The 22555-nt window shown below is 45.9% G+C and overlaps 2 protein-coding genes and 1 long non-coding RNA gene across 3 annotated transcripts; 1 reads left to right on the plus strand and 2 right to left on the minus strand.

Moving 5' to 3' along the window:
- Nucleotides 1-1672: 1672 nt before the first annotated feature.
- nicn1 (nicolin 1) lies at nucleotides 1673-8596 on the minus strand. Its single transcript, XM_008408247.3, has 7 exons — nucleotides 8451-8596; nucleotides 7753-7898; nucleotides 6839-7018; nucleotides 2663-2776; nucleotides 2490-2558; nucleotides 2306-2410; nucleotides 1673-1987 (listed from the first exon to the last, which is right to left on the minus strand). Exons 2-7 carry the CDS (start codon nucleotides 7894-7896, stop codon nucleotides 1946-1948), a joined length of 654 nt encoding a protein of 217 aa, XP_008406469.1. The 5' UTR covers nucleotides 7897-7898; nucleotides 8451-8596; the 3' UTR covers nucleotides 1673-1945.
- Nucleotides 3644-5600, plus strand: LOC103464255 (E3 ubiquitin-protein ligase TRIM35-like). The gene has a single exon (XM_008408246.3). The coding sequence runs from the start codon at nucleotides 3911-3913 to the stop codon at nucleotides 5270-5272; it is 1362 nt and encodes a 453-aa protein (XP_008406468.3). The 5' UTR covers nucleotides 3644-3910; the 3' UTR covers nucleotides 5273-5600.
- Nucleotides 8597-9190: 594 nt separating the features above from the next.
- LOC145551602 (uncharacterized) lies at nucleotides 9191-16441 on the minus strand. The gene is made up of 4 exons (XR_014087470.1): nucleotides 16117-16441; nucleotides 14265-14402; nucleotides 14012-14130; nucleotides 9191-10099 (listed from the first exon to the last, which is right to left on the minus strand). It is a non-coding gene; the product is annotated as an uncharacterized LOC145551602 (long non-coding RNA).
- Nucleotides 16442-22555: the final 6114 nt, after the last annotated feature.

The following is a 22555-nucleotide window of genomic DNA, read 5'->3' on the forward strand; positions in this document are numbered from 1 at the left end:
TGTTGACAACATCCTGGCATTTTGCCCAGAAGATAATAAACCCATAAAGTTTCTGCTGTGAGTGAAACTCGTCCGTCTCTTATTCCAGTCACAGCATGGAGCTGCTTTCTCTTCCTGTCGGTGCCGGAGCGGCCGGTGGCACGGACTCATCTGGAGAAATGAGTCATGACTCTGAGGCGAGGAGAGCGATGAGATGTTAGAAAGATCAAACCAGAGAGGAGGAGGACGAGGAAGAGGAGGAGGAGGAGGAAGAGGAGGAGGAGCAGGAGGAGGAGGAAGAGGAGGAGGAGGAAGAGGAAGAAGAGGAGGAGGAAGAGGAGGACGAGGAGGAGGAGGACGAGGAAGAGGAGGAGGAGGAGGAAGAGGAGGAGGAGCAGGAGGAGGAGCGACTGCAGCAGGACTGGATGAAAAACAGACGAAGCTTCAGCTCATGAAAACCAATCGGGTTTCAGACGTTCCTGGCGTTCCGGACGCGTCGGGAGGAAACATGGCCGACATTTTGTTCATCTCAGCAGCAGCTGAACACAAAACGACGAGCTCAGAACAATCCTGTCAGGAACCTGAGTCTGTTGGACCTCCAGCCGTGATGTCACGGTGACCTTTGAACTCAGAACAAGCTGAACTACCTTCTGTTTCTGCTGGCAAAGCAAATCGCATGAATCCAGTTACTTTAGTGAAACCAGTGACTTTTTCTGGCCCAAAGCAAAAATAAAACCTTTATTCTGGTTTTATTCAGAATCGTCGAGTTTCAGATTCCACCGGATCGACTGGCTGGACGAGCAGCCAGGGCTAACAGGAAGGTCTGTGGGGACGAGCAGCCAGGGCTAACAGGAAGGTCTGTGGGGACGAGCAGCCAGGGCTAACAGGAAGGTCTGTGGGGACGAGCAGCCAGGGCTAACAGGAAGGTCTGTGGGGACGAGCAGCCAGGGCTAACAGGAAGGTCTGAGGGGACGAGCAGCCAGGGCTAACAGGAAGGTCTGAGGGGACGAGCAGCCAGGGCTAACAGGAAGGTCTGAGGGGACGAGCAGCCAGGGCTAACAGGAAGGTCTGTGGGGACGAGCAGCCAGGGCTAACAGGAAGGTCTGTGGGGACGAGCAGCCAGGGCTAACAGGAAGGTCTGTGGGGACGAGCAGCCAGGGCTAACAGGAAGGTCTGAGGGGACGAGCAGCCAGGGCTAACAGGAAGGTCTGTGGGGACGAGCAGCCAGGGCTAACAGGAAGGTCTGTGGGGACGAGCAGCCAGGGCTAACAGGAAGTAAAACAATCAGTAATCCTAACCTGAGAGTAAAAATATGCAAAATAATCTGAGAGTAAAAATATGCAAAATAAAAAGTTTCTTCATCACTTTCATCCTCCATCAACCTGCAGCTCATCGTGTCTCAGATGAAACAGGCGCGTGGCTCCGCCCACATCATGACGTCATCAGACGTGTCATCAGTTCTGATTTCTGACTTGATTTACCTTTAAATATCGACAATGTGGAGGATTTTAATATTCATCTTGACCCCGAAAGTGAAAACATGAATATCTAAGATTCGACTGGATTTGCTGAAAAAGAGAAACATTAGAGATTTTATGCTGAAACAAAATCAGAGAATCATTTTTACTTTTCCCTCATTTAGGATCCAAATGTTAATCCTGTGAAAAATGGATTTAACTGGATCAGATTTAACATTTTAATTTGCCTTTATTATTAGTAACACCAAAACAAAACAATTTATATTTAAGAGAAAAAATGAGAGAAAATAAAAGCAGAAGTGGATCAGGACCAGGATCCGGACTGAAGTCTGAGGAGTTACTCTGCTAAACGTTTGTTCTCACGTTGAGGCTGAATTACATGTTTCGTGCTGTGATATGATCATATCTGAAGACAAAGTGATAATCCGGCAGGCGGCTTCCTGGTCCTCTGTCTCCACACAGGAAGTGCGTGTCGCTCTGAAGCCGCGTTACGTCAGCGACAGCAGGTTGATGTCGTAACATCCGTCCACCTGCAGGAACACAAAGCACACAACCCATCGTTTGTTTCCAGACTCCCGTTTCTGCCAGGCTGTGACCGAGCTGAGCGTCACCAGCCTGGCGTTCCTCAGGGATCTGTGTTTGGATGCCCTCTGATCAGCCCTTATTTTCATGCTAACCACACAGTGAGGCCTGGTTTTACAGTAACTCTGGAAAATCCAGTGTTCCTATAACAGTCCTCTCAAAAACGTCATGATTTCATGAGGCTGTTTGTTTACCAAAGCCAAACATTTCAACATGGAGAGTTGTTTTCAGTTCGTTTAATGGATACAGTGAGCCGCAGGACTCACATCGAAGCGTCCGATGGAGGCCGTGGTCTGGTTGGTCTGCATGACCTCGGTCAGAGCCCACATCTGCTGGAGGCTGGAGGAAACGGTGTGCGGGTCCGGGAGGCCCTGCAGGACGTCCAGCAGAACACGGACCAGATGAAAAGCCTTCATCAGGAACTCAAACCGTGTGAGACGGAGCGCGTACCTCCACGTCAGGAAGCTGGTCGACCAGAATCAGGTCAGACAGCCAATCAGAAACCTCCTTCTGGGGCTCCTGAACCAGACAAGAGGAATAATAATATTAATAATAATACATTTGTTTTTTGTTCTTAACAACTTGCATGTAACTCCTACAGAGAGGAAAACGTAAAGACTGACCGGCTCCATGTGGGGGAATATTTTGATCTCCTCCAAGCTGAAGGTCAGCCAGGCGGACGACGGCTGCCTCAGGATCAGCCTGACCGAAACCACGTGGTCTGCCTCCACCAGCATCTGGAGGAGCACAGTTAGCATGGAGTTAGCCTGGAGTTAGCCAAGAGTTACCCAAGCGTTAGCCTGGAGTTACCCAAGAGTTAGCCTGGAGTTAGCCTGGAGTTAGCCTGGAGTTACCCAAGAGTTAGCCAGGACTTAGCCTGAAGTTAGCTAAGAGTTAGCCTGGAGTTAGCCAAGAGTTAGCCTGGAGTTAGCCAAGAGTTAGCCTGGAGTTACCCAAGAGTTAGCCTGGAGTTACCCAAGAGTTAGCCTGGAGTTACCCAAGAGTTAGCCAGGACTTAGCCTGAAGTTAGCTAAGAGTTAGCCTGGAGTTAGCCAAGAGTTAGCCTGGAGTTAGCCAAGAGTTAGCCAGGACTTAGCACAGAGTTAGCCTGGAGTGAGCCTGGAGTTAACTAGAGTTAGTCTGGAGTTAGCCTAGAGTTAGCACAGAGTTAGCCAGGAGTTAGCCAGGAGTTAGCCTGGATAACAATAGCCTCTTGTCCTGCAGGAAGCATTACTTCCTCAGCGTTTTTACTCTGTTTATCAGAACTGGAAGAAAAAAGCTAAACAGGGAACCGCAGAGCTCAGCTCCTCTGAACAATGACTGGAGTTCTACTTGGAGAAATGGGACTGAAGGAGATGAATTTCCAAATTAGCGTCTCTAACATTACAGTTCATGTGGGGAGGTTTAATGTTTGTTGAAGTCCAGGTTACAGTGAAAGCAGCACGACAGAAAACTAAAATCCTGTGGAGACAACAAGTCAGAGAAACTCACTAAAACAGAGGATTTCAGTTCCTACAGTCTGTCTGTCCATCAACCAATCAGCTGGCAGATCAGTTATTCCAGCTGATTGATTAACATTAATCACTAATGAGCCTGATTGAGCTTCACAGACGTACAGAGAGAGGAAGGAAAAACTTCAGCTACAGGTTTAAACAAAGCTGCTGAGGAAGTCTAACAGGTTTTAGCTCCGCCCCTTCTCTGACTCACCTGAGGGGAAACAGGAAGCAGCTCGTAAAACAGAGACGACCAGATTCACCACCAGAACAAACTGGCTGCTTCCTCTGAGTAAATCAGCTGCAGGACGGAAATAAAAACACGCAGAGAGGGAGGGAGCCGAGACTGACTGAGATTCAGCTTCACTCAGAGACAAAATGGCTTCCAGGTCAGAGGAGGATCTCTGCTGTCCGGTCTGTCAGGACGTCTTTACGGATCCGGTGGTTCTGTCATGTAGCCACAGGTTCTGCAGGGAGTGTCTGAAGAGCTGGTGGAGAAAGAAACCAGCAAGAGAGTGTCCAGTTTGTAAGAGGAGATCTTCAAGAGATGAACCACCTTTAAGTCTGGTTCTGAAGAACCTGTGTGAATCATTCCTACAGCAGAAAATCCAAAATGCTCCAGAGGGTCTCTGCTCTCTGCACTCTGAGAAACTCAAACTCTTCTGTCTGGACCATCAGCAGCCAGTTTGTCTCGTCTGCAGAGATTCAGAAAAACACTCCAAGCACAGATTCAGACCCACTGATGAAGCTGCTCAGCAACAGAAGAAGAAACTTCAGGAAACTCTGGAGCCTTTAAAGAAGAAGCTGGAGCTGAAGAAGGAAGTTAAAGAGGAGTTTGATCAGACAGCAGAACACATGAAGGTCCAGGCCCGACACACAGAGAGGCAGATTGTTGAGCAGTTTAAGAAGCTTCATCAGTTTCTGGCAGAGGAAGAGGAGGCCAGGCTGGCTGCACTGAGGGAGGAAGAGGAGCAGAAGAGAGGGATGATGAAGGAGAAGATGGAGGCTCTGAGCAGAGAGATAGCAGCTCTTTCAGACACAGTCAGAGCCACAGAGGAGGAGCTGAGAGCTGCAGACGTCTCATTCCTGCACAACTACAAGGCTGCAGTGGAAAGAGTCCAGCGCTGCCCCCTGCTGGAGGATCCACAGCTGCCCTCAGGAGCTCTGATAGACCAGGCCAAACATCTGGGCAACCTGGCCTTCAACATCTGGAGCAACATGAAGGACATGGTGACCTACACTCCTCTGGTTCTGGACCCAAACACGACTGGTCCAGAACTCCATCTGTCTGAAGATCTGACCGGTGTGGCAGCAGGTCAGAGGCAGCGGCTTCCTGATAACCCGGAGCGGTTGGACGTTTGGTGGTCCGTCCTCGGCTCTCGGGGTTTTAACTCCGGGATCCACAGCTGGGATGTCGATGTGGGACGCAGTGAGGTTTGGACTCTGGGCGTGTTAGCAGAGTCTGTCCACAGGAGGCGAGACATCCAGCCTGGTTTATGGGGATTGACGTCAACAGAAGACGGATTATCAGTTTGGTCTCCAGGCTCCTGCTCTGATCTGTCAGCCCTGAAGAAGATCCAGAGGATCCGAGTGGATCTGGACTGGGACGGAGGGAAGCTGTCCTTCTCTGATCTGGATACTAACACACACATACACACCTTCACACACACCTTCACTGACAGGATGCTTCCTTACTTTTACACTCAGGATGAAGTAAAAATCTCACAGATGAAGATCTGAGTGAGGATGGAGAAAAACAAACTGGGAGATTTAAAATCTGATCATCTGCTTGTTTCATCTCCAAATGACAAACTTATCAGATAAAGTCAGTTTATATCTGTCTGGTCTACATATGCAGGATAATAACTTGAGTTAAATAACTGGACAGTTATCATATAAACAACATAAAAATCATCGGTTTTTATTGTATTCAGTTGAAATAATGGAGGGAATTAAATAAACTTATTAAGTCACAAATCTGATGTTTTAAACAGAAACAAACTTTTCTAAACATCCATCCATTTTCTTACACCCTTGTCCCTTAATGGGGTCAGGAGCTGCTGCTGCATCTCCAGCTAACGTACCGGGCGAGAGGCGGGGTCACCTGGACAGGTCACCAGTCTGTCGCAGGGCAACACAGAGACACACAACCATCCACACACACACATTCACACCTAGGGGCAATTTGGAGAGGCCAGTTAACCTGACAGTCATGTTTCTGGACTGTGGGAGGAAACCGGAGTACCTGGAGAAAACCCACCATGCAGGGAGAACATGGAGACTCCATGCAGAAAGACCGGGAATCGAACCCAGAACCTTCTTGCTGCAAGGCAACAGCTCTACCAACTGCACCACTGTGCAGCCTTTTCTGAACATGTAAAGAATAAATAATGTAATAACCAACAATCTGTGTGAGAGAAACACGTTTTATAATCTTTATAAAGTCTTGAATCTGCTGACCGGTCCAAACTAGACCGGTCAGCAGATTCCACCTTAAATATCATCAGACATAAAAAATACACAACAGTTCAGGTGAAACATAGAAATATGTAGGAAATAATAAAGTTAATGTGAAGTTTCTGTCTTTATTTGTGGTAAAAAAAAGAGTGAAATAATTGTAACCCTGGTCCTGGAGTCGGTCAGGACGGACATGGCGGCTTCATGCTGACGTCACATGACCTGAGAAAGAACCGGCCCGGTTCTGGTGCCTGAGGTTCTCTGCTGCTACGTCACTGAATAAATATGAGCTCAACATAAAAATATTTATAGTTTTTAATCTGTTCTTCAGCCATCAAACTGTTTTTCTTTCCATTCATCTTCCCAGAGTTTCAGGAAGCTCGTTAGCTTAGCATCAGCAGCTACATCTTTAGCATTGAGATGCTATTTCAGGCTTTCTGCATGGAGTCTCCATGTTCTCCCTGTGCATGGTGGGTTTTCTCCGGGTACTCCGGTTTCCTCCCACAGTCCAAAAACATGACTGTCAGGTTAACTGGTCTCTCCAAATTTCCCCTAGGTGTGAGTGTGCATGGTTGTGTGTCTCTGTGTTGCCCTGCGACAGACTGGTGACCTGTCCAGGTGACCCCGCCTCTCACCCGAAACGTTGGCTGGAGAGGCACCAGCACCTCCTGACCCCACTGAGGGAAAAAGGGTGCAAGAAAATGGATGGATGGATGGATGGATGCTATTTCAGGCTAGCACAGGTTCACTGATAGGCTAACTTGAACACATGTTTTCCAGCATCCAATCAGAGATGAACCTGGACTGAGCCGGGAGCTGCTGGTCAGCAGAGCCGCCAGTCTGACCCACCTGCGTCCTGTGGATGCAGTGGTAATCCTGGGAGCCCCTCTCTGTGTGCGGGTTGTCCATCAGCGGCAGGTCTCTGAGCGCAGTGACCCACTTGGTCGGCCCGTCCTGACCAGAAGGCCTCCTCAGCAAACGCACAGTGACGTAGGCGGTGTAGTGGTTCTGAAAGGTGATCTCCTCAACCTGCGGACAGACGGTGGAAAACAAACTGAAGCGGGATCCTCTGAAGCTCTGAGGTAAAAACGGTTTCAAGTTGCAGAGAAACGGCCAGAACTGCCGAGTCCAGCAGGAAGACGAGCTTCAGCTTCTGACTGAAACACGGAGCAGTTTCTGCCTCGCAGCAGGCGGATCTCCTGGTCTCCATGGTAACAGCGCAACTTCCTGCTGCGCCTGACATCCATCCATCTTATCCGGGGTCGGGTCGCGGGGGCAGCAGCTTCAGAAGGGAGGCCCAGACTTCCCTCTTCCAGGTCCTCCAGGAACCCCAAGGCGTTCCCATAGAGAGACATCGTCCCTCCAGCGTGTCCTGGGTCTCCCCTCCTCCCGGTGGGACCTGAACTCCTCACCAGGGAGGCGTCCAGGAGGCATCCTGACCAGATGCCCGAGCCTCAACTGGCTCCTCTCGACGCCTGGCCTGACAGCCAGTCTGGCACAAACTCAGCGGAAACAAACGGATTTAGAAACAAATGTTCCCTTCTTCCAGCGCTGTGAACTTTTCAAACTTGATGCTGTAAAAACGTTGCAGACGTGAACATGAGCAGCTGAGGGACCTTCTGGGTTTTAGCTGCTCAGAAACAAACAGTTCATCACTCAGCTGCTCGTTTCTCTGGAGGAAGTAAAGAACTGATTCCTCCGTCCGGAGCAGAGCGGAGGGAGGATGACATGTTCTTATGGTTCCTGCTGTGTGTCTGACTTACACTGACTGGTTTCCCACAGGGCAGCGGGACGTCGACCACACACACCCCGGACTGAACCGGTTCCGCTTTGGACTCTCCGATCTGCAGGTAGACTGGAGGTTTGGCTGCGCAGGCGACCGGCTGCCTGCTGCTGACCTCATTCATCTCTGAAAACAAAAACCTGGTTGTTGAGAAAAATCCACCTGGATGACGTCATTAGTCACGACATTTCATTTCCCTATGAATTGAATAGAACTGAACTGAATGTTGGCTTGATTCAGTTCAACTCGATTCAAATGTACTTTATTTTTTAACCAAAAACGTCCATAAACGGAGCCGAATTTCTACTGGTGAAATATTGTGTCAAAACTAGTTTTCAGTGTTTTCAGAAGCACCGAGCTGTGTGAGCTGAAGCGGGTTTCATCTTAACGGAGCGACCTGCTGAATGACGTCTGGTCGCGGCGGTCAGCACCGCGGACAGCGACGCCATGAACGAAAACACGAGGTTTGAAGCAGCTCCGAGAAAGAACCGATTCATTTTAATGAGCCGTTTTAGCTCCAGGTGAACTCTGTTCAGAAACGCCGCTTCGTCGCAGAGACCTACACGGTTAGCATAGCGGCTAGCTGCGGCTAGCTGCGGCTAACTGCGGCTAACTGCGGCTAGCTGCGACTGACGGAGGCCGGGGAGCCCGGATGAACGGAGCCGGTTCTCTGCTCACCTTCCTCCGGTGCAGAGGTCAAAGGTCAGAGTTGAAGGTCAGATCTGGGCAGTGAGAGGAAAAAGCACCGACTCCAGCCACCTCTGTTCACATCCTAAAGATGTTTGGTGTTACTTCCCGATTGGCACGGTAACCAAGGCGACAGAGAGTTTCTTAAAGGGCCAGCATCTCTGAAACATCAGCATCAGGTTCAGACTTTACCTGGAAGAGCAAACCTGGAGTTCAGTTTTATTGTTCAAGACATTTTTATTAGAAAACATGAATAAATCCCACAGAATGATTTATTTATATGTGTACATATTTTATCCCCAGGAAGATTTTTGGATCTGAGCAGTGAAATAGTTTCTGTTGTCCTAACGTGACTCTGCACTGCTGCCCTCCAGTCAGTTCATTCATGTTTTAACATCTTCAGGAAGTTCAGATATTTTTCTATTTTGAAATCATGGATCCACTGAAATGCATTTATTTCACTAAATGTGTCCAAAGTGAACCTGAATCCAGATATAAAAACCATGTCATGTCTAAAGTCAGCAGCAGGTGGCAGCATTGCTGCACCAATCAAACCCGTTTCCACCCTCCGTCCTCTGAGCTCTGGACTTTAACTACACCACCAGAGCCTGGCCGCCTCCTGCTGAGATCCAGCTCTGGTGGCAGGAAGCAGAAAACTGCAGATATTTATCTGGGATAAAACCCGCATTCAATTTCACAACAGAATGACACGAGCATGGCTAATATTTACCATGTTTTCCCTCATTATGTTGGTAAATAAGTATCTTTATTTTACATCATTTTCCACAAACATCAGAAGAAAATGTGTCAATCCGTTTTGGAAATGTTTTCTGTTCTTCTTTGTTCTAAAAGCTGGAAACGAACAGATTTCGGTGGTCGATGTTTCCACAACTTGTCCTGTAACATTTGCAGCTCTGTGACTTTTATTCGTCGGCTCTCAGAGCAGAAGCGGCTCTTTGGTTTGAGATGTTTTCCTTCCTCTCCTCCTCCTGCAGGTTTGGCTGAAATGACCCAGAGGCTGAGGTTTTACAGTGAGATGATCCGCTGCAGCGCCCCCTACAGGCAGCAGCTCAGAGTAAACATAAGAATCCCTTTAGTTTCAGAAAAACTCACATTGTGTCTGTGTCAAATTTATCTATTAAGACAATAAAAGCAACATTTCTAACAAAATAATTATATATGAACATTTTCAATAAATTACTAATCCAGGACAAAACATCATATCAAAAAGTTTTTACAGAAATGCAACAGAAAACAGATTTTTTTGTTTCATCTTGAGAAATATTTTCACAATTTGATGCAGAGTGGAAATTATTTCACAGATTAGTTTTTTTTTTCTTTGGGGTCCAGAACAGATTTTAGTTCAGTTCCACAAAAACACACACACACACACACACACACACACACACACACACACACACACACACACACACACACACACACACACACACACACACACACACACACCATCCCAGTTCCTCCCAGATGGTGAGTGAAGGTGAATGAGCTGAGAGGAAGAGGAGGATGAGGATGAAGAGGACTCGGGTTCAGTCTGTCCCTCATGGTGCCTCCTGTGTTCCCTGGTTCTGCTTCCTCTCCTCCTCAAAACGTTTCCTTCCCTCAGCTGCTCCAGATTGAGTCTACATGTGTAATCGGACCAGAACCGGTTCAGCTGTGAGACACTTTGTGTTTCAGGGAGTTTTCATCTCACAGCAGCTCAAATCCTGTTTCTGTCTGATCAGAGGGACGTTCCAGAGAAACATGGAGACAAAATGAAATCTGGATCCTCTGAGCCTCGGAGTCGGAGTCACTCAGGAAGCAGGAATAAATCTGGAACCTCCATTATCACCAAGCTGATGAGTTTCTAACAAAACGTGACTCTGATGGGTCTCCTGGAAATCCTTCACTTCAGCCTGGACTGTTATAAAGACGGGCATGAAGGACGGCGAGTGGCAGAAAGTCCAGAGATAAACTGAGAGTCCAGATTAAAACAAAGTCTGGAAGTTTGGAGAGAAAAGAAACCGGAATGGTGGCCGGATCAGTGAAGGAGGTTAAAAAAGCAGTGAGGCAACAGAAACAGCAGCTTTGATGCAGCTGCACTTTATCAGCAGAGGAGAACCAGACAGACGGAGAGGCAGGAATATTTGCCACGGTGAAATTAGAAGAAGCTTCTTTTTAAAGTGCCAAAACAATTTTAACTAAGCGCAAAACGGAGCCTGGAGCCACCAGCAGATCCAATTACCGTACGGAGCTTAGAGCCCGATAGTGCCGCCATGTTAAGGCTGGTTCTGCAGAAACAAACTCAATCCAAAGTTTGAGTTTCTGTAATTAAAAAAGCCAAACCAGCAACGCAGAGCGACGCAAAGGAAGGAGGGAAGATAGGAGAGGGAAACGAGGGAGGAGGAGAGGAGAGGAGGAGGCGAAGGTGGGGAGGAAGAACGAGGATCCAACAGAACCAGAACCAGCCTGAATAACCCAAACGCAGTGAGACTCGGATGGTTCAGCAGAATAAACTGCAGGTTTGATGAGATCAATGTTTTATATTGGTGCATTAATAACTGATTACAACTGATAATCAATCAAAATATGATTTTTGTTCCTCAGATTCTCAGCTGGATCAGTTCTAGAGTTTAAACATCTGGATCAGTTCTAGAGTTTAAACATCTGGATCAGTTCTAGAGTTTAAACATCTGGATCAGTTCTAGAGTTTAAACATCTGGATCAGTTCTAGAGTTTAAACATCTGGATCAGTTCTAGAGTTTAAACATCTGGATCAGTTCTAGAGTTTAAACATCTGGATCAGTTCTAGAGTTTAAACATCTGGATCAGTTCTAGAGTTTAAACATCTGGATCAGTTCTAGAGTTTAAACATCTGGATCAGTTCTAGAGTTTAAACATCTGGATCAGTTCTAGAGTTTAAACATCTGGATCAGTTCTAGAGTTTAAACATCTGGATCAGTTCTAGAGTTTAAACATCTGGATCAGTTCTAGAGTTTAAACATCTGGATCAGTTCTAGAGTTTAAACATCTGGATCAGTTCTAGAGTTTAAACATCTGGATCAGTTCTAGAGTTTAAACATCTGGATCAGTTCTAGAGTTTAAACATCTGGATCAGTTCTAGAGTTTAAACATCTGGATCAGTTCTAGAGTTTAAACATCTGGATCAGTTCTAGAGTTTAAACATCTGGATCAGTTCTAGAGTTTAAACATCTGGATCAGTTCTAGAGTTTAAACATCTGGATCAGTTCTATAGATTTAACATCTGGATCAGTTCTAGAGTTTAAACATCTGGATCAGTTCTAGAGTTTAAGCATCTGGATCAGTTCTAGAGTTTAAACATCTGGATCAGTTCTAGAGTTTAAACATCTGGATCAGTTCTAGAGTTTAAACATCTGGATCAGTTCTAGAGTTTAAACATCTGGATCAGTTCTAGAGTTTAAACATCTGGATCAGTTCTAGAGTTTAAACATCTGGATCAGTTCTAGAGATTAAACATCTGGATCAGTTCTAGAGATTAAACATCTGGATGTTTCTCTGTTTGAATCTTTTTAAATCAAACTTGATCAGTAATGAAAAAAGATTCAAACATAAAGTAGAAACGATGATATTAGACTTTGGTTTCTGATATTAATAGAAATAAAATGATAAAAATCCAGTAAATATTTACAGTTAATTATTTTATATTTTCTCCATTTAAAAGGAAATTAATTTACATAAAAAGATCAAAGTTGACGAAAAGTGAACAGACTGTCTTTTCTCAGCTTCCTGTCCAACATCTTCGCTCTGACCTGTAAATATTATTATTATTATTATTATTATTATTATGACCTGAGTTTCTGCCTGTTTTTAGCCCAGATGTTCATCTCGAATCGTTTCATTTCGATCCTCAGTGGATTAAATCTCCTCCTCCTTTTATTTCCATTATTAATATTTCTGCTGCCAGGCAGATTTAAGATCCAGATTTAAGGTTTTTATTAATATGAAATGTTCATGATGGCCAGCTGGGGTCTGACCTGCTGCAAACGACTCCAAGATGGAAAAATACAGAGGAAAAAGTTAATTTCACGTCTCTCTGAGTAATGCTGACAAAAACGTTCAAATTGATGAGGAAGTTGTGAGTTTAGATGTGTTAGCAGGTTTCTGTGCATCCGGAATAAAACTGCAAAGTTAATGGATGTCAAAAGTTTAATGATGTTAAATCAAGCAGGGAGTTAAAGACTGGGCTGAGAAATACGACGGTTTTCTGCAGGAGTCGCCTAAAAACACATTGAAAACAACCTGAAAACATAATGAAAACATCCTGAAAACACCCTGAAAACAACCTGAAAACAACCTGAAAACACCAAGAAAACATCCTGAAAACACCCTGAAAACACCAACATCCTGAAAACATCTTGAAAACATCCTGAAAACACCCTGAAAACACCCTGAAAACATCTTGAAAACACCATGAAAACAACCTGAAAACAACCTGAAAACATTTTGAAAACATACTGAAAACATCCTGAAAACATCCTGTAAACACTCTGAAAACATCCTGTAAACATCCTGGAAACATCTTGAAAACATCCTGAAAACACTCTGAAAACATCCTGTAAACATCCTGAAAACATCTTGAAAACATCCTGAAAACATCTTGAAAACACAGTGAAAACATCCTGAAAACACCATCATGAAAACATCCTGAAAACACCCTGAAAACACTCTTGAAACGTCCTGTAAACATCCTGAAAACACCAAGAAAACATCCTGAAAACATCCTGTAAACACTCTGAAAACATCCTGTAAACATCCTGAAAACATCTTGAAAACATCCTGAAAACACCCTGAAAACACCCTGAAAACATCCTGAAAACACCAAGAAAACATCTTGAAAACACCCTGAAAACATCCTGAAAACATCCTGAAAACACCCTGAAAACATCCTGAAAACATCCTGAAAACATCTTGAAAACATCCTGAAAACATCCTGAAAACACCCTGAAAACATCCTGAAAACATCTTGAAAACATCCTGAAAACACCCTGAAAACATCCTGAAAACATCCTGAAAACACCCTGAAAACATCCTGAAAACATCCTGAAAACATCCTGAAAACACCCTGAAAACATCCTGAAAACATCCTGAAAACACCAAGAAAACATCCTGAAAACATCCTGAAAACATCCTGAAAACACCCTGAAAACATCCTGAAAACATCCTGAAAACATCCTGAAAACACCCTGAAAACATCCTGAAAACATCCTGAAAACACCCTGAAAACATCCTGAAAACATCCTGAAAACATCCTGAAAACATCCTGAAAACATCCTGAAAACATCCTGAAAACACCAAGAAAACATCCTGAAAACATCCTGAAAACACCCTGAAAACATCCTGAAAACATCCTGAAAACACCCTGAAAACACCCTGAAAACATCCTGAAAACATCCTGAAAACACCCTGAAAACATATTGAAAACATCCTGAAAACACCCTGAAAACGTCCTGAAAACATCCTGAAAACACAGACTCCAAAGGCTGCAGGTTCTAACGGTTCAAAGAGATTTTCACCTGAGTGATGTCATCTGGACAGGTGAGACCACAGGAGCCATGTTGGACCATGATGCACTGCGCCAGGAGGGACAGCCGGTCCAGCTGAAGCACGGTAGTGGACGTATGATGAGGAAGAACTGAAACAGTCAGAAAAGTGGATCAAAGTTCGTCCCTGTTAGTTTGAGATGAAGAGTTTTAATTATTTTGTTAAATTACAGAAGTAACAAAGATATTTTATATTTTGATGTGAAGAGGAAGTTAATAAATTAACTGTTTGCTTTGTGAGTCCAGAAGCAGCGATGGTGGCGGCGTAGGACTTCATCCTGTGGGTCGCTGGTTCGATTCCCGCTCCGTCTGCTGTTGTCTGAATTTATTTAAAGTTGTTATCACTAAAAGGATCCAAAGTTACCTTCAGGGAAAAGAGAAACAAATAATTACACAATGCAGATCAGGCAGGTGAATCTGCTGAGTTGACCCTTGACCCCTTCATGTTGCGCCCTAACAGACTGCGCTGACCCGGAGACGCCGCTGTGTCTCCGTTTCTGACTGCAGCCGAGAGAATCGCTGCTGGTCTCTGCAGACCAGCGCCGCCGTGCGCCGTCTGGGCGAACGGAGGAGAGAAATGATGGCAGGAAACATTTCGCCTGGAGAATCACACCAGTGCAAACACCTGCAGATTTTTATTTTCCATGCATTTGTTATCAGGGCTGCGTTTTAATGGCGCGGTAAATCACAGCTGACAGGCCAGAGCGGCGGCGCCGGCGGCGGCTCACCGCTCTTTACGAGCAGAGAGGAACGACGCGGCGCTGCGTGTCCAGATATTAACGCTGCAGCATCATGAGGACAAGATGGAGGAAAACGGCTGTTTTCTGAAAGCTGTTCAAAACTTTACTCAGTTCAGATCACAACAGGTTCGGTCCTCTGTCTGGTTGCCTAGGAAACGCAGTGGAGCATGATGGGTAAGGTCTGAATTAGCCACTGAAATATTAACCAACAAAACATTGATAATCCGTCATCAAAATTATTATGATGCATCAAAACAACAAAGTTTTTTCTGGCTGTTTTTTAAATCTGGCAGCTGGTTAGCATCTCAGAAGCTCAAATAACACATGAACTTTGACCCCCAAGTCCCAGAGGAGTTGAAAAGGAGCAGAGAGGAAAACAGGAAGCTGAATCATCACTTCCTGTTAGAAACAGGAAATATTTGGCAAACAAACTGGATGAACTTTAAACCCCAGAGATTTACATTAACGATGGTTGAACGGATCGGATCCCCTACTCCAACATCCCTCTGATCCGCTTTCTAACCAGAGGAGCAGCAAAAGCAAAGGAGGTGGATTAGCATTAGCAGCTGATGATGTCATCCAGTCATGTTATCGTCTGCTCCCTGGCGCTGAGCTGTTAGCATGATAACATGCTAACATGTTATCGTGCTAACATGCTAACATGAGACTGAAGACAGCAGCATTCTTCAGTCAGAGGCTTTTCCAGAATCACTGTGTGACTGACTGCTGCTGGAGCTGCTTCCAGCCCACAGCATCACTATCCAGAAACTCTTTAAAGATGAGTTACGATCACATTTAGTTTCCCTTCAGGACAAATGAAGTATCTCTGTTAGATGTTCCTAAAGCTGGAAACTAATTATTTTATAAACTCCAAAACATTTCAGACGTTTAGAATCAAAGGAGTAAAAAACAAAGTTTGTAAGATTTTCAATCTGAAGGTTGAAGGAAATAAAGACTCTGCTTCCTCCTCTGTTGTCAGATGTTTGCAGAGATCCGTCCGTCCTCCTCAGGTTGTCTGTGGATTTGCTCTGAGTTTCCATCTTTGGCTCGTCTCAAAGTTTTCTTAATGAGGAGGAGGAGGAGGAGGAGGAAGAGGAGGAGGAGGAGGAGGAGGAGGAGGAGGAGGAGGAGGAGGAGGAGGAGGAGGAGGAGGAGGAGGAGGAGGAGGAGGAGGAGGAGGAGGAGGAGGAGGAGGAGGAGGAGCAGGAGGAGGAGGAGGAGGAGCAGGAGGAGGAGGAGGAGGAGGAGGAGGAGGAGGAGGAGGAGGAGGAGGAGGAGGAGGAAGAGGAGCGTTTGTCTTTGACTCAGAAAAATGGAGATTGATTCCAGAAGACTTACTGCATTTGGTCGGATCTCCTCTCCTGGTCGCCTCAGGCGCAGTCGAGCTGCAGTCTTGGAAAACTTTGGGAGCCGTTTTCCAGATCCGAGGTTTCAGTCTGTGTTCGTCTCTGGGGTGAAAAGTTTTCACACATTTTTATCTTTGCTTGGAGGAGAAACTGGTGAGAAAATGAAACGTTGCCCTGGAGTTAAAACGCGTCGATGGACTGAAAGGAACATGGACGTTTGGTTCCTTTGGATCGGCAGACGGAGCAGCTGAAGCGGTTCTGATGGATGAGAAGCAGCAGAAAAACGACAGACAGACAGACAGACAGACAGTTCAGGTAAAACCTGAACTGTCGTCAAGATTTAGTTCACACCTTTTTATTCTGACTGCAGAAACAAACGTTCTGCTCCTTTAAACATGTTTCACTGAAGGTTTGCAGCTTTTATCTTGCAGTGCAGCCACACACACACACACACACACACACACACACACACACACACACACACACACACACACACACACACACACACACACACACACACGTTGGTTGTTTTCTGTGTTCAGAGATGAAGACCTGAAACGTTGGAGCAGAGATCAGCCTCCTGTCTGCTGCAGGCTCAGACGCAACGCTTCATTTTTCCCTGTCAGTCAGACAAACAGCTAAACTCACAGCTGACACTCCGTGTTTCTCTGCCGAACCTTCATCGCTCCTTTCTCTGCTCCTCTTCCTCCCCATGTGTTTTCAGAGACCCGTCTTTCATTCGTTCCCTCCGCTGCGCCGCCGTCAGGGCTGAGGCTGAAACATACATGAGGGGATCTGGAGCTCTGCTCTCTGCAGACATCAGGAAATCATAAATCATAAACTATGATGTTTGCATCAGACGTCAGCCGGCCTGAAGAAAAGACGAGACGGATTCCAGAACGGAACTAGAGAAAATGATTTCAATCTGCAGAGAAACAGGAAGGTTTCGATGCGAGGCGTTCATGACTTTTATTGGTCGTATCCAAATCGGTTTATTTCAAAAAACTACAATTAAAACTTTTTCCACATCAGGAGTCACATGATCAACAACTGGACGTTACTGCTGGCGAAAACCACGAAGAAGAAGAAGAAGAAGACAGGAAGTGGTTGGAGGCCGAAGCGCTGCGTGTTTTTATATAACTAATCATGTGAACAAACTCATGCATGTTAATGGTTTCTTTGTTAGAGGTGTTTTATCAACATTCGTGGGATATTGACAAAGTTTTGGCAAATATTTCTAATATAAATGCAAATAATTTCTTAAGAAAATTGAATTTTGTAATTGCTGAAATACAAAAATAAAAACATTTTTAAATCCTCATTTTAGTCCATCCATCCATGTATGTATGTATGTAGGTGCTGGTTCATCTCCAGCAACGGTGAGAGGTGGGGTCACCTGTACAGGTCGCCAGTCTGTCTCAGGGCAACACAGAGACACACAACCATGCACACACACACACACACACACACTCACACACCTAGGGAGGATTTGGAGACGCCACTATGAAATTATGCAAGTTGAAATTATGAAAATTAAAAAAAGCCATTTTACGCTAGAGAGAAACGTACAAAGTTAAAGTAATGAAAGGATTTATGAGTCATTATTCTGCCATTTAGCAAAACAGAAACTTTCATGGTGACCTAGAAAAGGAAAAGTTTACTCTGATCGCTGCACATAATGAAAAAGTTGAACATAATTTGTAAACATTTGGTTTGTCATCGTTAAAAAGTTTGTCTCACAATTTTCCTTTTTTTATAATTAGGAAAGATTATATTAGGCTGCGCAAATTAAAAGCTTTATTTCTTTATTTTTGTCAACAAGTCATGTTTCAAGTTTTGTTGTAATTTTTTCCCAGATGTTTCTGATCAGATCATTTTGTTCTGATCGCATTTTTCTGACAGAAGTTCAGGATTATTTTATCAGCTGGTCTGGATTTAGAAACGACCCTGGAGGTTTTCTCTGAAAGTCACCTGTTCTGTGTGTGTGTGTGTGTGTGTGTGTGTGTGTGTGTGTGTGTGTGTGTGTGTGTGTGTGTGTGTGTGTGTGTGTGTGTGTGTGTGTGTGTGTGTGTGTGTGTGTCTGTGTGTGTGTGTGTGTGTGTGTGTGTGTGTGTGTGTGTGACTCGGCTTGCAGCTGCTGAGGTTTCGGGAGGCGGTGATTATCGGCCTCATTTCCTCTGCAGTATAAACTGGTTTTACTGCAGCGGCGACGGAACATTTGGTGTTATTAAGTTTTTAACTCTGTTAAAATGAGCCAAGATGGAGCAGAGAGGATGTTTCCTGCTGGCAGCAGGACGGGCTGCCCGCTGCCATCGGGTCCCTGCTGGATCTTTGCTCTGACTCTCTGTTCATGTCCGGTTCAGGAGATTCGGGGCGTTAAGGTCGGAGCGGAAATGGATTTTATTTCCAGCCCAGTTTCTGTCCCGCTTGACCTGCAGGCGATGCTCTGAAGTATGAATAATTATACGAACATGTTCAGACGTTAATGTGCTTGAGGATCTCAGATCTCCTCTAAATGATCCCACTGACCGAACCGGATCATCTGATTCTGTCCATCCGTCCCAGCGGGAGATGGAAACAGCTGAAGCTGTGGGTGAAAGATGGGAATGAAACCATGAAACACTTCTGAAGGTTTCCTGTCTGGAGGAACTGCTCACATTGTTCCGGTTCTGGAGGTTCTTTCTCCTCTCCGACCTGCTCCGACTTTCCTCGTCTCATGGTTGCCATGGAGACGTGGTGACGCTCTGCTCAGTGAACGTCCTGATGCTTCGCCTCCCTCTCCGGTCATCTCCCCGCCTGGTTCCGGTTCCGGTTCCGGTTCAGTTCCGGCCGACTGCAGGTTTCTGTAAAGCAGGAGCGTTTTGGGAGGATCATCACACACCATCAGGAGAGAAAATAGAGACAAACCTGGACTTCAGTTTACAAAGTTTCAGGCTGCAGGTGCAAACGAGCTGCAAGCGCATGAATGATGTGAAACTCCAAAACACGCAAACACTAAAAACTAAAGCTACAAAATGATGCAACCAGGAAGGAGAAGCAGAGGAAAATGTGACAAACACCAGGTCCTCCAGACCACTAGGGGGAGTCTGGAGTCAGTATAACGGGCTCTTTGCACACCAGCTTCCGTGTTCAGGGAAAAGCAGATAAAAGCGGCTCGGTCGTTTCCGGTCTATTGAAAATGGCGTTTTACCCTCGGTGCTGCAGGGCCTGGCCAAGGCAACAATTAATGATGAACATCGATCCGAAGCCCCAACAAGCTGGAGGAAGGTTTTAAGATGTAGCCTCGTTATACATTCACTGACACGAAGGTGAGTTTTACTTAAACTTTGAGGCCAACTTTAACTTTAGCTTATGCTAGTAGGTAATATTCTCGGACATTGTTCTTCTAAAAATGTGCTATTTAAGTATCTAAACATTCTAACGGACAATGTTTTTATCTTATTTTCAAGTATATTGTGTGTTTATCATCGTTAGTGTCAGAGGGGAGGTTCCGGTTCCGGTTCCGGTTCCAGCTATTAGCTCCCGCAGCCTGACGGAGCTAAAAGCCTCTTAGCTCAACAGCAGCAGCTCTGGAGTCAGATCTGGTTCAGCTGTTCAGGTTCAAAGCTGCTGCTTTTAGAAAAACATGGCCGTGTTTCTTACCGTGTTATTTAGTTTTATTACCTTTGTTTCCTGTTCAGAGCTCAGACAGTTCGGTGTTTACAGCAGGATGTTCAGGCGGATCAGTGGCTCGGCTCTCTGGTTCCCATAAACTCTGTTTCAGGCTGAATACAGAAGCGACTCCATGGAAATAACTCAGGATCCTTTATTCACCATCCGTCTCCCCGTAGTTTTAGGCTGAAGAAGCTGATCGGAGTGAAGTGAAGGCTGTGATGTTTGTGTTGTGCAGCGTTAGCTTTAACTGGTAGCGACGGATATTTACAAGCCACCGTCTTAATTCAGGATCGCTTGGAAATTAATGAAAACTTAAAAGCCCATTATATTAGGAAGACAACAATGTTCATAGTGTCGCTTTTTTTGCATCTGAAATACTTTATCTTTTCTCGCTGTCATGGTAACTCAAAGTGGAAACAAGTGAGCCGCGTTGGCTCATGCTGATGTGACGTCAACGCCGTACGTGCAAAGAGCTCATACTGTCTTTCTTCTAATCATCCCATCGCTGCTGATCTGTTGGTCGACTCCCCCTGGTGGCCTGGAGGTCATTTTCTCTGCTTCCACTTCCTGTGGTTTCAGTATTTCTTGTTTAAATCGTTTTTTCCATTTGTGTATTTTGGAGTTTGCATCATTCATGTGTTTTCAGAACGATTCGCCATTTGCATTTAGTTTGGAGCTGAACATTTAACTTTACATATTTAAATTAGAAATAAATATGAGCAACTAAATTTTAGCTAATTAAATATTTTTGTTTTTATTTATAAATGAATGAATATCATGGAAACTGAAAAATGAGACCCATTTTTTTCTTATGACTGGATAAATAAATGATTCTGTTAATGTTTGTGTGACGACCTGAGCGTTCAGGTAAATGATGATCCCTCATTTATAAAGAGCTTTTTAGATGTTATTTCCAGGTAATTTGTCCTAATTTATGCTAACTCACTTTTTCAAAAGTGTCACCTGTTAATTCAGTCGGTTTAATTCACAGGCTGTGTTCAGATCCAGGTTTCTGTTTGCATAATAAATGTAGATTTATCTGCAGACGGAACAATGGAGCGATGGAGAAAGAGGGTAAAGAAGTAAAACGTGGCTCCTGCGCCGCCCTGACATCCCTGTGATTGTTAATACATGTGAACTGCTGACGGGGAATCTTCCAGCCAGCGGGGTTAAGCTCCCTTTTGGCCCGGCCTTGTTAAGACTGAGGCTGAAGTCGTAAATTATTGAGTGAGATGTTGCCGGCTTGAAATGTAAGCGCAGAGTCAGCGCGTTTCTGGTGCGGCGAGATGAGACCTGAATGGCGAAGGAAGGATGGGAGGATATTTACTTCTGTGATTGATGGAGGAGATTGTTAGCGCAGAAACGGAGGAGGAACCTGCTGGACCGGATCCTCCACCGTGAGGTTCAGCTGAGCCCAACCCGGCCGGACCGCCGCGGCGCGTCATCAGAGGCTGAGGCTCATCAGCCAGACTCGCATCTGGTGGAGTGAAACATGTGCAGATAACCCCGACGTGCTCATCTCCTGCACTGAGCCACTTTCTATTAGTGCTCATCAAAACCAACCCATTAACATCCGCTGGGCTTGTTTCTGTCATTACTGTAAAAGTGACGCTACATTAGAGCTCGCTGAGCTTTTCCCTCTGCCTCGTCATTAACAGCACGGAAACCAATTAATATGCTTGTAAGGTTGTAATCCTCCAGACTCCGGCCTCTCTGAGGAGAGCTGTGCAGAAAAACAAATTACAGCTGCAGGCCTGACAGCAGCAGGCTGCAAAATACAAAGTTGCTCATGTTTTCTCTCAAACTCTTCGTTTAAACTTCATCACTTATTTCTGTCCCTTTTTACTCTGAGCAAGTGGTTGGAGTTCAAGTCCTTCTCTTCCCTCTGCAGGTTTTCCTGTCTCAAACCAGCTCTGCTCAGTTTGACCCGTCTGCAGTGAAACTGGTCCGGTTGGTGGGGATGCTAATCGACCTCTGACCTCTGGTCCTCCAAACCTCGGCCTGTGCCTCGGTAAATCCAACCAAAGCTAACATGCTAGCCTAGCGCTAGCAGCAGAAATGGCTCCTGGTCTTTAGCCTAAAGAGAAATCCTCCATCTTGTTTCCATCTGGTGAAGAAGGAAGTTGCTGTCAGTGTCTTCAGAGGTTTTTATGTCGTTTTGAGTATCGGGCCTTTGAGACGCCCGATAGGCTGTGTGCCTAGTATAGCGCCCCCACAGGTGAGGAGGGCAACAGGTTGCTCAGACAGACAGATTTCTCAGACTCTGCTGCCTTGCTATCAGTTTCACCTCAAATCTTTTAACCTATGAGAGTCGAAGACAAAGACTCTCATAGGTTACACCACCTGTTCTCCACTTCTGAGACCACCCACCGGCGCAGGAGGAGGCAGATGAGTCGGGATGAAAGACGAGCAGCAGGGGAGACGGCTGGAGGTGGACCGATGGATGGCGGGCCGATGGATGGCGGGCCGATGGATGGCGGGCCGATGGAGGCGGGCCGATGGATGGCGGGCCGATGGATGGCGGGCCGATGGATGGCGGGCCGATGGATGGCGGGCCGATGGATGGCGGGCCGATGGATGGCGGGCCGATGGATGGCGGGCCGATGGAGGCGGGCCGATGGATGGCGGGCCGATGGATGGCGGGCCGATGGATGGCGGGCCGATGGATGGCGGGCTGATGGAGGCGGGCCGATGGAGGCGGGCCGATTTAGGCGGGCCGATGGAGGCGGGCCGATGGATGGCGGGCCGATGGAGGCGGGCCGATGGATGGCGGGCCG

This window comes from Poecilia reticulata, chromosome 5, assembly GCF_904066995.2.
Source record: "Poecilia reticulata chromosome 5, P_reticulata-male-v2, whole genome shotgun sequence".
Classification (NCBI taxonomy): Eukaryota; Metazoa; Chordata; class Actinopteri; order Cyprinodontiformes; family Poeciliidae; genus Poecilia; species Poecilia reticulata.